The 14,319-nt window shown below is 40.9% G+C and overlaps 1 protein-coding gene across 3 annotated transcripts; it reads left to right on the top strand.

Moving 5' to 3' along the window:
- Positions 1 to 2,452: 2,452 nt before the first annotated feature.
- On the top strand, positions 2,453 to 8,473 carry CREG1 (cellular repressor of E1A stimulated genes 1; the record flags this gene model as incomplete). Of its 3 annotated transcripts, none has more annotated exons than XM_082497139.1 (4): positions 2,453 to 2,866; positions 4,652 to 4,771; positions 6,055 to 6,239; positions 6,813 to 8,473. In XM_082497139.1, coding segments are annotated over exons 1-4 (594 nt in total). In that variant the 5' UTR covers positions 2,453 to 2,578. The 3 variants fall into 3 exon arrangements, with proteins under 3 accessions (XP_082353265.1, XP_082353266.1, XP_082353267.1); XM_082497140.1 differs by having other exon boundaries at positions 6,902 to 8,473; XM_082497141.1 differs by lacking the exon at positions 6,813 to 8,473 and having other exon boundaries at positions 6,055 to 6,240.
- Positions 8,474 to 14,319: the final 5,846 nt, after the last annotated feature.

The raw sequence follows: 14,319 nt of genomic DNA on the forward strand, positions 1-14,319 counted from the left end.
TGCACTTTGACTCTTCTGCTGCAGGGGCTGTGTGGCTACAGGAAAGGGCACCGTTCCTCGTGAAGGAGGGACAGCCACGTTCAGCAAATAGATCTAAACTCCAGAACTGGAAAGCTTTCCCCCTTTCTGCATTTTCTTTATCTGAAACAAAATAAAATAAAAAATAATTGCCAGCTCTTCTTCCCACATCCCCTTTATCTTCTTTCCTTTCTGTCCTTTTTTTTTTTTTTTTTGCCCTGCGGCACATGTTGTTACCTCCACATACTTTCTCCTTCGAAAGGCACCCCTCCTTTCCTGTGCTGACCCCACCAACCACCTCCTGTCTGCTCCCTGTCACGCTCTCCTGCTCTGTAGTAAAATCATACACACATTCATCCCCTGCCACCTCCCTCTACAACTCATCCCTTTGACTGTGTCAAGTAAATACTGACACCCCCCCCTCAGGTTCTCAGAGGGCAGGACTGCTTGAAAAATGGAGAGAAACAAGCAGTTTCTGTGTATGCATGCACATGTTGGTGGGGAGAAAAAAGAGGAAGATATAAGGTCTCTGTTTTAGCTAGCAAAATCTCTAGTGAAAAGAGTTGGTTACAGTTTGTCTTCCTCATCCCCTTCTCTTTCCTAAGCCGTTTCCTCTAGACCATTTTCATCCCTTTCTTCCATACTCTTCACTCCTGAACGACTGCTGTCTTTGTCTTTTCCCCTTCAGTATGTTCCCTTCCTGCCATTCATCTAAATATATTGTATAATCCTATATACATAATAACAACCTTTTGCACAGTCTTTTCTCTTACACCTCACTCCTTTTCTTGCCCTTTTTCTCCTTAGCACTTTGCCCTGAAATATCACTTGTCCTGTATCACAAACAAGGCTGCTTGTATTGCCTTTGTTGCTGGAGCAGTTGCTACTCACAAGCTCAGCTACCAACCCCAGCTGAGTGGCTGCACATCAGGGGTTCAGAGAAGCCTTTTTTCTTTTTTTTTTTTTTTTTTGGGGGGGGGGGGAGAGGAACTTTTCAGTTATAACAAAACACGGGTTTCTCCTGAGCATCGCCAGGAGAGGGCAGCAGCAGAAGGCCCCGTGTGCCAGTGCCCGGGGGCAAAGCCAGGCTCTCTGCCCGCGCTCTGCAGGCAAGAGGAATACTGGAGGAAAAATTCTTTTATTCTGCCTGTGTACAACAACAGGACAGTACATAAACGGTAGGGAATGGATGTGTGGTGTGTTTTCCTTCCTGGATTCAGCCCAGTGAAATGATTCCTGTGGGCTGCTCTAAGCTATGAGTGCTATGGGCACCTGGGGGCAGGTGGTGGTCACACAAAATTAATTTGGGTTTCTCTGTGCCACATTGCTATATAGACAGTGTAGAAATATTTGGCAAGATTAAAGGGGAAAAATTGAAACCTCCCATCTTTTAGGAAAAGTTGAATCAAGTCTCAGTATTACCCCAGTTAAAAACATTTCTTTATACGAATCTTTATAAGGTGACTGTGCACAAAGTGACAGATAAAATGAGGTGTACCTTGGTATTTATTTCTGTAAACAACGCACTGAAGGCCAGGAGGTTGTTCAACTAGCGAAATCAGGTCCTGTAGAAGAGAGGGATTTGCCATACACCCTGCGGTTTCCAAGTGGCAAGACTTGAGCTATGCCTGGCAGCAAATGATCCTATGAGCTTTACAGTCCAAACCAGTCTGAGATAGACCCTGCTTGTTCTAACCACAAGGTTTTCCTCAAGGGAAGTGGGACACAAACACTTGTCGTGATACAGAACCGGCCCCTGAGATTGATTTAGCAGCAGGGGCGGTAGCGCGACAACCACCCTGCAGATCCGACCCGCTTCCCTGGCCAGACAAACCAGGGCATGGCTGCCGGGCACCGTGCAGACGCCATGACCCACGCCGGGTCACTTGGACCTTGCAAAACGGACCGGCTCCCAGCGAGTTGGGGGCCAGAAGGCGGGCAGAGCCGCTCTGCGGGAGCGGCTCTACTTCAGCTGCCCGCGGGCCGCCTCGGACCACTCGCACAAGCGGCTCCAGGAACGTACGCAGCCTCCAGGCCCAGCGGCTTCCTGTCAGCGCCCTCGGCGAACTACCCGTCCGCTAGTACGACAACCCCCGCTACCGCTACCAGACCTGCGCGCGTCTCTACCCTCCCCCATACGCGCGATGGGCGAGAACGAGGCGCTCCTGCCGGCCGCCCGCGCAACATGATTGGCAGAGAGTTCTGAAGAGGTCTTTCATTGGCTGCTGGATTACCAGTGTCTCCGCCCCCTTTCCCTCCCCTCCCGGCAGCGAGGAAGCGCTGTCAGTTGTTTACAACCGACGAACGCCGTGGGGGTTGTCCCCGCCTCCCAGCAGCTTTCATTGGCTGAAAGGAGAGGACATCGCGAGCCCATTGGCTGGCAGCCGGCAGGCTAATTTGCCACTCTCAAGGTTGTCCCCGGCGTGCCCTTTATTGGTGAAGGAGGGCAGGCAAGGTTGCTCCGATTGGCGGAGAGCAGAGCAGCCCGCTCCTCCCCGTGCGGTGCGGGAGCCGTTGGGGACGGTGCGTTGCGGTGCTGGCAGTTGGTGGCCGGTGAGGGATGGCGGGGCTGTCGCGGCTGTCGCTCCTGTGCGTGGCGGCGCTGTTGCTGGTGGTGGCGGCCGGCGGGGCCATCCCGCCGCCGGAGGAGGCGGCCCGCATGGCGCGCTTCGTGCTGCACAACTGTGACTGGGGTGCGCTGGCCACGCTCTCCGCGCAGGAGGGGCTGCGCGGCCAGCCGTTCGCCAACATCTTCTCCCTCAGCGATGGGCCCCCCGGGCCGTTGGGCGGCAGCGGTGTCCCCTACCTTTACCTGACCGACATGGAGATCTCCGTGCAGGACCTGGAGGTGAGCGGGAGCAGCCTTTCTGAAGGCAGTGTTATGGCACCAACTGCTTGTCCCATGGGTGTCACCTCGTTTGTGAGCCCTGGGGACAATTATTAGCCCTTGAACATCTAAACGTGAGCAGTGCTGTCTGTGTTGACACTCAGTAGTCCTCCTAAGAAGTTCCTGCTGATCGTGGTCTGAAAAATTGCTAAACAACACTTTGGTAGAGGAAGTGGCTCAAGCTTCCAGAAGCACTGACCAGAGAAATGAGAGGCCACAGAATATTTAAACAGGGGGAATGTCAGAAAAAATTATCAAAAGTACTGGAAATTGGCAGTGCGGGACTTGAGCAAAGAGGGCTTTTACACAGGCTACTGAAGGAATAGTAATTAAATCTCTGGAGCTTACAGTAAAGACAAGTGCAGAACAAAAGGCAGCAGACTAGCATGCTAAGACTCAGAGTGTGCGTAATTGGCCTTGTCTCAGCTCTTTTGCTTGGCTCTGGTCAAGAGAGAGTTAGCTAAAAAGTTAGGGAAATAGCAGCAGTATGCTTCCTTTATTAGAAAACGTTTTTGTTCTAGTAACTATTACAGTATTAGTAAAGCAAATAAACGAAAAATGTAAATAATGGATTTTTTTTTCCGACTTTGTTTTACCATAAACCCTTTTTGTTTGTTCCCTGTCAGGTTTTAGTTTGTTACACTAAATTAGTTTAATTATGTATCTAAGTGCTGTAGAAAGCCTAATTTATCTTGTATAGTATCTAGTTCTCCACCCCAGCTACAGCCTTTTGTTTTCAGAGTAACATAAAAATCATGGTATAAACTGCTAATGAACATTTTCCTTCAGAAGGGTCAGATCCTTATTCTGCTGTTACACGGCAGAAACATTTGACTGTGATGGTCACGTGTACGGGAGACATATGATAGGAGGTAGTGCTGAGTAATCATGAGTCAGCTTTTTTGTTGTTAAGCAACTTCCTATCTGTCAGGTGGTTGCTCGTGTTTTATCAGTTCAGTGGTACTCTGCTTAGTGTATAGTGACTTTGGGGGATTTCTTTTTGAGATGAGTTCTTTTAATGAAACTTCCCAAAGCACATGAACGTTTGTTGCTGGGAGACGAACTTTGGTATGTGACGTTGTGCAGTAGGCAATCCTGTTTTGCACCAATACTTTTCAAGTTGCGTTCACCAAATTAGTTTTAGAAAAACAATTGGATACAGAATCTTTAATGCTTCAAGTTAGGTGTTTTACTTAAATATACAGGAATTTTTAAAACCTAACTGATAAAATTCACTTTAAACTTCAAAAGAGTGGACCGCTTTGGGGACAGCGAGGAGGCTTGTTTTGATGGGGGGGGGGGTGTTTGTTTTAATTAAGTTTATCAACAGTTGTGAAACTCAGTTGGTTACCTTTTCAACAACCCTTTTTCCTTTCACTAGAATTAATGTAATGAAGTTCACTGTATGTCCTAGTCTTCTGTATGGTCCCGTATATATGTAAATTGGAATATAATGTTATTTGAATGTGAAGTGACTAGACTGTACATTGAATTCAGAGGGTTAAGGAGTGCTGTTTTGTGAGGTTTTCATTTTATGCTAACAAACTTCAGTACACTTCTAAATTGGGCTTTCTTTCAGATTCAGAGCTCATCTACGTAGGCTTTCAAAAGTAGTTTGGAAAAGATGACAGCTTTGTTCTTTTTACCAGTAACGCTGAGCTGAATGAAATACCAAAAGCTGAAAATATGGTGGGCATGACGTTTTTCTTGCAAAAGCATGTAAACCTCTTACTACTTGCATTTCAGATCAATTCAAATGCGTCCTTAACTGTGTCTTTGGCACAGACTCCTTACTGCAAGAAGCACAAATATGATCCCCAGAATCCCCTCTGTGCCCACATAATCTTCTGTGGCAGTATTGTGAAGGTAAGCAGCTGAAAGTTGACACTGGGCAAGATTGCGTGCATCAAATAGTATTGTTTAGTGATGGATGAAAGAAAGGTTAGAATTTCTGTATGAAAGCATATGAAGAGATGTTATGTGCTGTGATACTAGAGGGCTACCTCATAGTTTGTGTGTGGAAAATGAAGCTACCACTTGATATTTACAGGAGCTATGTTGGTATGTCTTTAGTAAGGAACTTGGGAGGACAATATTGTAATGAAGGAAATCTCACTTGTTCCTCTAGACCTGTTTTGAAACTAAGAAGTCTAAGACAATTCTCTTGTGAATGAAGTGTGATGGTTTTTCCATCTCTTTTGTTAAGTTAAATTCTTTGGTCCATGCAGTGTGACATATGCGCTTCCAAAACTTTACTGAAGTAAATATTAACCTCAGCTATAAAGTTACAGTGCATTGTATTACCTGGCATCGTTGCTGCCAGGGCGGTATTCTTTCATGCACCAGTACTTTGGTGTCCCATAGAAGGAATTCAGAACTGCACGTGTTATTCATTGAAGATCTTAATCCCATTATTGAGGATAATGATTGAGGGTGAGGACTAATCATCATTGCTCTCTCGTGTGATAGTCTAAATTCTTATTTGGTGTTTTCACACCTCAGATATTTGCTCATTACACTCCAGCAATAATTGCTGTCATGAGTTTCTTATCAATAATGGAATTGTTTATTTTAATTAGTTCCTCTTGTACTATACCCAGAAATTGAACTTGTTGATTTTAACCCTTTAAATGTTTGCACATTGTATATTAAGTGCTGTCACACATTTCATCTTCCCTTCTTTTGTAGATTCTGTTCTATCTTCTCTGTGTGTGTGCGTGTACATGTGTGTTTGCATGCATCTGAACAGTTTGGATCTGTTTGTGTCTGTTTCAGTGAGCAGATGCAGAGGAGGTAAATTTACACCTAAAACATTGCATTATAGTAATTCAGCAAGAACCCATACTTACCTGTTTTGTGATGTGTTGAAAGATTTCTTCTTACGTTGATGAAGTATTTTCTTGCTTATGCTTACTTTAAAAGCATGCTTTTGATTTAATATTAAAATCAACTACCTTGGAGTTTTTGTCTGTCTTATGTACAGTTCTACACCACACTGAAGATGAGTGGATTCTGCTACAGTAATGAGTCCTTTGGGACAAGACATGGCTAAACTGAAAAGAGCACACTGCAGTGAGCAGTGTTTTTTAGCTACAACTTGTCTTCACATGACTGTATCTTACTGTAATATTTTGCTGGTTATTGTTTAGGTGAATGATTCAGAAGCAGGCTTAGCAAAAAAAGCATTATTCAGTCGTCACCCTGAAATGGAAAGTTGGCCTAAGGATCATAATTGGTTCTTTGCCAAATTCAACATCACCAATATTTGGGTCCTGGACTACTTTGGTGGATTGAAAATTGTGACGCCAGAAGAATATTACAGTGTCAAGCCTTAGTAAGTGCTTAAGTTTTGCATGCTTAACTCTCATTATATTTGGAACCTGTAAAACCTCTTGTTATTAACAGTATATATATACCTGTTTCTGGTTTATTATACACATTACATCTTTTCCCTGAGTAGTCTACTGGATACAGTGTCTGAAATCATAAGATATGTTTGAATAGGGGATCCAGCTCTTAACAATATCAAGTATTGTATCTGTAGAACTATCAATAGTTAACTGGACTCGTACCTCAGCTTAAATACAGTTTCTTGGGCAGGAGTACTCCTGTAGAGTGGGCACAGTCACTGTTCTCTAAATTAATTGCAAGACAGATGATGTTTTGGTCTAATAGTTAAAAGCAGTGAGGCTGTTCAGCATTTATGAAGCTAAATTAATGGGATTGCAGCAATATTGCTTAATATTTTCAAAACAAAATTGCTTTTGAATCTATCATTACGATATTGAAGTATAGAGAAATTGTGTTCTATCGCCTACGTAAAACTAAGTCTTCAAAACTTTCAAAGAAGTTTCAGTGCAGTCAACACTTCCGCATTCAGTTTCACTCTTATTCTTACTTCTTGTAGGTGGATGAAGATCCTTGGTGATGCTGATAGACAATGAATTACTTTGGCTGTTTCATGAACGTTTTATATTTTTTTTCTATGTATTGTAGAGCTGAATTAATGAAGCAAAAACTCAAATGCCTACCATTGTTAACGAGCTTCTGAAGCAAATGAAGATTCTCACTAACAAGCACATCTTGAATCGTGTCATACTCAAAAACCTTTGTGCATAAGCCATAACTAAATTTTATTCACTGGATGTGATTCTGGAGAGGTGTCTGTCTGTTGACAGTCTGCATTGAAAAACACTGTTTACCGGTAACTAAAGGGTTAATCCAGTTCTAAACCTTTCAGTGCCTTATTTAAATAATACCTGTTTGTGAGCACTCTCCAATTTTATTTTATTGTTAATACCAGTTTAGTTTAGATCTTTATGGTAAAGTACTACAGGATGGCTCAGTTGACTGTGGAATGGAAAGCATTGTATTACAATGGCAAATGATATGCTGAGTTCCCAAATTCTGTTAAGAATTTTCTCTGCCCACTAATACACTCACTTGTTTGAGCCGTTTTCGTATTTTGCTATCTATATTGAATGTGGTATAGGATATTATTCTGTTTATGCAAAGTGTATGTATACCTCATGGTAAGTTCTTGGTAACTCCTCAGCTGGCAGTGATTATATGCCCTGACTCTTTAAAAGGAGCAGGGTGGTAATACCTAAAGTGTCTGACTTTATATAAGAAGAGTAGTATAAGTTTGTATAAGAAGAGTAGTGGCTTGTAAATTCAATGAGAATGTTGTAACAGGTAAATAGTTTTTGATCAGGATTCTGAAATCTTCAGCTTTGTTAGTCTGATCAAATGGCAATGTAATGGCTTTTATTACCCTCAACAGTAGAACTGAGCAGATTTTTGGTTTTGGAAAGCTTACACAGCAATTTTGGGTTAGTAACCCAGAAGGGACATAGAAGCAACACAGTATGACACAGATGATTCCCGACTTGTAGAGAATGAAAATTAATGAAATGTGTGTAATTAATTCTCTGTTAAAGTAAGCCACACACAAACACAAAAAATAAATGAACACCTTTTTACATACTCTCTCATCTCCCATGTGCTAAGTTTACAAATATCCAAAAGGGATTATGAACAATTAAGTTGATTTTTGCAATGAGCAAATATTACCTAGTTGACAGTAAAGAATGTGAGAACTTAGACTCCTTAGAGGCAGATCCATATATAGAACAGTGGAATTGGTCACATCAAATCATCTCTACATCTTAATGTCATTGTTATATCACTGCTTTTATCAAATACTGGAATTATTTGTGAAAGTATTTTTGATGTAACTTAGTAAGTTTTCCTTTTCCACAAGGGGGAAAAAAAGGTACTTGTTACTGTATCAAACACATTGTGTTCTACTATTTGAAAATTAATTTAGGAGGAAAATAACTTACACTAGGGAAACAATTTATGTTGAACAGATAACACTTATTAAATATGAAATTGTAAAATATTTTTATATAAGGCATAACGACTGTGGAAACTCAAATTATCCTCTGGTATGGACTTGATCCTTTCCATGGGGACACCTGAATGCATTATATGTCGCTCCATAACTTCTGATGTGTGAGAATGATGTTGCTGGGCTTTTGTTAAAATTAAAATATTTTTTGACAAGTGGTGTTGAGTGTTATTTATTGCATGTTCAAGAATACTTCTCTCTGTCATGTTCTCTTTCACACGAGCACTCTCTTGTTCGAGTTCTTGTTTTATTGTGGCTCTGGCATCTTTCATGTTTGGTAGAATAAATGGTGGAACACACCTATTACACCTAGCTTTCCCTCCTTGGATGAAATAAGCATCTTCATGTTTCACTTTCTTTTCTGCATCTAATACTGTGAAATGGAACATAAAATAACAGTGGAGTTTGTGAAAATGAATACAAGGAAGCCTTGTTTGATTATTTCTAAATTACTTTTATAATTGTCAGGCAGGTGTTCAGCCATCTCCAGGAAAGCAGGGCTCCATCACATGTAGCAGTTATTTGGGAAGACAAACACCATCACTCTGAAAGTCCCCACTTCCTTCTTTCCCCCCCCAGCTTTTACTGCTGAGCACAACATCCTGTGATCTGGGATATCCCTCTAGTCAATGGGGGTCTGCTGTCCCAGCTGTGTCCCTTCCCAACTCCTCGTGCACCCCTAGCCTCCTCACTGGTGGGGCAGGGCGAGAAGCAGAAAAGGCCTTGGAGCTGTGTAAGACAGTGTAAAACACCAGTGTATTATCAAGGCTATTTTAATCACAAATTCAAAATGTAGTCCCAAACAAGCTGCTATGAAAAAAATTTAACTTTATCCTGGCCAAAACTGGTACAACACCTTTAAAAGAATCGTCTTCATTTGAGGGTTTGGTACAGAATAAAGCTTGTTTGGTTTGGGTTTGGTTTTGGTTTGTTTCTGGCTGTCTTGTTGGATTTGGTGTTCCCATTAGTACCAGTTCCCAAGTCTTTTTGGATTGGGAGTGGAAGGGCTTTTTTTGGTAACAATCTTAAACAGTTTTGTAACACTACTGCATTTTATTGGAACATTTTTAGATCATCCTAATCTCTTTACATTTGAAATTTTAGAGGACCCCAGCCAGATGCTTCTTTTGGAAGTCGTGAACAACAGAATGGTTAAGCTCCATGTAAGGAGCTGGATTTGACGGTTAATCAGAGAAGTACTATCTGGAGTTTTTGTATCTATGTATCTCATTGAATACTTGGATAAAGAGATTTTTGCATGTAGAAGTGCAATATAAAGCAAACTAGGGTATAAATCATACTAAACATCTCTCTGTTTCCCCCCCTTAGTAACAGGTGTCTAAATGTTAGTATCACTAGCTCAAGAAAGTTGTTGGTTTGTGTGCTATTTTTCCTCACCTTCTTTTCTTCTCCCTGTGATCACCTTTGTTCTATTAGGCTCATTCACTTGTGAGCATGTTTACTTTTTTCCTAATATCCAGAAGTAATATTGTGGCTTAGAATAGAAGAGGCTGAGTGTAAGAAATTAATACAGCTGTAAACAATAAATCAGCATTTTGACTTCTGACTATGTGTAACCTCTACCATGGCACGCTTGACATATCTGAGCATATTCTAAATAGTAATGAAGTCACTCTCCATATCCAGGAAGGATCTCCATTCATAGATAAGACTCTGAGACACAGGATAACCTTAGGCACCTCACTAGTCACAGGATGTTTGTTAGCTGGGAATCTAATTAGGATAATCTTAGCCTGTCTCTCTAAGGATATAGTCATGCTTTTCCTTTGCCTACTAATATTGCTCATTGACATGTTTATGTTTCTACTTCTTGATTTTCAGTTTCTTTCTTGTGTTTTAATGTAAGCCTTTTGCCCAGTAGATTCTTGGAATGTGCTACATTATTAGAAAATAGATCTTAGGTATATCAGGCTTTAGTTTAATCCTTTATTCAGTTCTATCTGGAATTAATTTCTTAGCTATTTAATCTTATGTCTATGATCTTCACAGTAAAATAGAGGTAGCTCAGAGTATTAGATTAGTACAAAAAGTATTAATCATAACTTAATGGATGAATTTGTTTTCAACTGTTTTTTTCTGAATAACAACACGCTGATTCTTGATTCAAAATCAAATAAACTGTTGTATTGTTATTGAACACAAGAGGGTGCCATAGACTTACATTCGGGTTGATTGTTAAATGTTTAATACTTAAAATTGGTTATTGAATTCATCATAACTCAAAGATGCTAGAAAAGCATACAACAGGGGGCATGACACGTGCAAATTCTTTTTCTACAGTGCTTTACATTATGAATGCTTTCCTCCATAAACACAACAGTCTGCTAGCTGCTAAAAAAGAAGCATTCATCATTTTTTTTGTGTTTTGTAATCATTTTGTGCTATGGAGAGCTCAGAAGTAATATGCATGGAAATGATTTAAAGGTCTTTAAATTAAGAAGCTCTAGTAAAGGAAATGGAGACAGGTATAGAATGGCTTGGAACATCAACTGGGAGCAGCCACCTCCAGACTTGATAGCGTTTATTTCTCTCAGTACTTACTAACCATAAGAATCCAAAGTGAGCGTGTTCATTAGTGTGATGATGCTTTGGCTTAGACTTATTGTTAGCTGAACTAAACCACCTGATTCTGACTTGCAATTTCCAACAGCTGATTAATGTTGTTGTACTTGGATTGTTTGAGTGCCCCCCAGCCCCTTGCCAGCAGTTTGGGCTGCCTGTGCTGGAGGCCAGCCCTGACTGTGTGTAGGTGTTTTGGGTGGTGAGGCAGAGCCGGGAAAAGCCTCTGTCGAAGCTTCTCCTGTTTGCGTGGGAGTTGTGCTAGAGCTCAGGCCCTTGCTGCTTCCCTAGTCCCGCTGATTTGACCTCAAACGTGCAGCAACCATGGCTGACCCTGGTTGCTGTCACCCAACCTGCTCTTCTTGTCTGTGTACTGTGGGACTGTGTACCTTGGTGGTGAGGCTACTGCCCAGCTGACCCTGCCAACTCCCCTGTTCTGGAGGAGCAACTGGCCCTTTGTGTTCCCCAACAATTGTATTTTCCCTGCTGGGAAGCTCAGTTCATGAGCTTCTCGTGCAAAACTCTTGGAGCTGCTCCCGAGGCTTTTTGACTTAGGAACTTTTGTACCTAGAAGCTTTCTCAGAGTTTCTCTGTTGAATATTACAGTGTAATAAGATTGGAGTGTAAGGCTTATTCCTTCTGGCTGTAGTAGTTTATGTCATAGCCCAGTTTCCCAGTGGAAACAAGACATATGTAACCATGTTGTCTGGGCACTTGCTATTGTCAGATTTTTTATTTTTTTTAACTCAATGTGATTTAGATTTGAAATGGGTAGTTTGACCTTGAAGCCACAAAGGTCCTATATATGTCATGACAATTGGGAGCTCAAGAGAGGAAACAAAACCCAGTTCACAGATATTAAAGGTACAAAAGTACAAAAGCTTTTTTAAAAGTTTGAGCTTCATTAATTGTGCTGGTTGGAGAGCTGCCTGGAGTCTTCTGGTTGACTGAGACCAGGTATGCAGTTAGCATCTGAAGTGATGAAATGTTGTGGATGTTGTCGTATTACTCAAGGAACCCGATAGCTGTAGTGATTGTTCTGAATTATTTTTTTCTCTAGCTCTTCATATCCTAGACAGAAAAGCCTTAACAATTACCCATTACTCGTTGCTTATGGTTCTTGCAGCTGTTAAGCTTACTTTTACATGTAATTTCTCCAGTTTAAACAAAAGAGCTGGCACACTTATGGTGGCAGATCCAACAACTGCTGAGGATCTTGCTGAGAGAGGGGAGCCTCTCCCTCAACCTCAATAATGTTGTTAGTGTACCCATACAGATCTAGAAATACTGCACATTATTTTTGCTACTGCCACGGATTCAGGTTGTAACCTTACTCATTTTGCACCTTTTTTTTCCCCCCTTATCTATAAAAATGTAAATAGATAGCAGTTTGCAGAATTCATGTAAAAATACTTGTAAGTCATCTCAGTATTTTTAGATGAGAGGAATGTTTTAAAAACAAACAACCAACAAGATGTCTTCTGGTTGCTACAAACACAGAGTAACTTGGCAAAGCCATGCAGAGAGTATGTGTATGTGTGTGCAAACATAGAGAAAGGCAGACTTTCAAGAAATACTAGGTAGTATGTATGTAATTATATATGTAAGCATGTACATTTATATGAAAACATTGAAGATAATTTGTATTTCTATAATGTTATGCCAATGGAACCTATTAAACATCACGCAGTATTAAAAGTAACTATTTCTGTATTGAAATGAAGAAATTGTTTAGGGATAAGAAATAGAGAAATAATTGTACCAAGCCTGCAGTATATGATGATAAGAACCTCACGTAGTTCTTTCCTGTTGTCATTGAGACAAAAACAGTTGCCTAATCAAGCATGAATTGGATTTTTTATTTGTTTTAAATGCTTAAATGAATTTCAGTTCATTTAATTAAGTTTTTCCCCAGATGGGCATTTGAAAAATGCAGAAGAGGTATGTGTTAGGGGTGAAGAAAGGAAGAAAATAAAGGAAATGAAGGTACTTGTCACAGGTCTTAAAATCTGGCTTCACAATACTTTCATATTCATGAAAGACATAATCTTACTGAACAATTATAGTCTGTACAGCCATGCCAGAAAATACTGAAGGTGCTATTATACAGTATAGCAATGTGCGTTTAGTGGTAAAGTCCCAGAATTTTTCTACAACTGCTATAATGTAATTGTGGAAATTCACCTGCAATTAACAAGTGAAAATGTTAATGATGTGAGAGAGAAGCTTGACTAGCCTAAATGTAAAGGAAGCATTGTGCTTCCTTCTTAAGATATGACATAAGCAATGGTTTCTCCAGGGTGTTTAAAAAAAAAAATCCAGAGCAGATCATAAAGGCTTCACTGGGAAGGAAAGAATTGGACATTACACATTCAGTAGGCTCAAAACTGAGTATTCAGAGAGGTTGCATTTTAAGTTTCTACTAACATCTCCTTTATAGGTTTCCAAAACCTGTGTTGCACTGAAAATTTTAAGACCATAGTTGGAACAGGACTGCCAGTCACAAAACCCCCAAAATAATGAATAGGAATTCATTCTTACAGTGCATAAGGGCCTGTTTATCATCTCCCATAGGAAACATACACTCATGGCTGTGTTTGTCTTTATGGTTCTGTACAGGTGTCTATTTTTGTTTGTTTTTTTTTTTTTTTTTCCTCGTTGGACGTGGCAGGATTTCTATCTGCACAATGCAGCTGCAAGGAGTAGTGACAGTCAAGTGATTATATTTATTTATTTATTTATTTATTTCCCCCTCGGAAAAGCAGTATTTTCACACACACAGGGGAGCAGTTGTAGCGAGACCAACTTCTCTTGTCTCCCTGTTGGGAGCTGCAAAGCAAGACCTGTAGTTAGACGCTGTCTTCTTTCCAGCTCTCTGTTTGCAATGCTGGCAAAAGTGCAGGGCAGGGACTAATCCTCTTGGAATGCAGCAATTACCACTAAATAAGTATTAATTACTGCATTCCAAGGGGATTAGCACAGTTGAACCCAATTATAGCAAAGCGAAGCTTCACTGTAAGGCACTACAGCACATTGAAATGCAGTGAAGCAACGGAGGACTGTCAGTCCGCAACATTTTGTCAATAAGAGTTGTGGGCTTACGCACTGTAAACAGCAGACGTTTTATTTCCAGTGTATTAAGTCTACTGCATGAATGGCATGCCTTGCTGGGGGCTACAGCTTGCTCACCAGAGAAGACTGTTGCTTATTCAACACCCATTATCTCTGTGCGAACACCTCCAAAAATGATTTTGATACTGGTTGAGTTAGTTCTGGCACTACAGCTGTCACTCCCTGCTGGATCAGGGGCAAGACTTTGCAGTCTGTCTGGATTCTCCCGCCTCTGAAGTTGGCCAGCTCCTCCATCAGGTGATGTAGGTATTAATTTTGACTGCAAGTACTAACTGTATCAAATAGGCTT

This window comes from Vanellus vanellus, assembly GCF_965231255.1.
Source record: "Vanellus vanellus genome assembly, chromosome: 1".
Taxonomy (NCBI): domain Eukaryota; kingdom Metazoa; phylum Chordata; class Aves; order Charadriiformes; family Charadriidae; genus Vanellus; species Vanellus vanellus.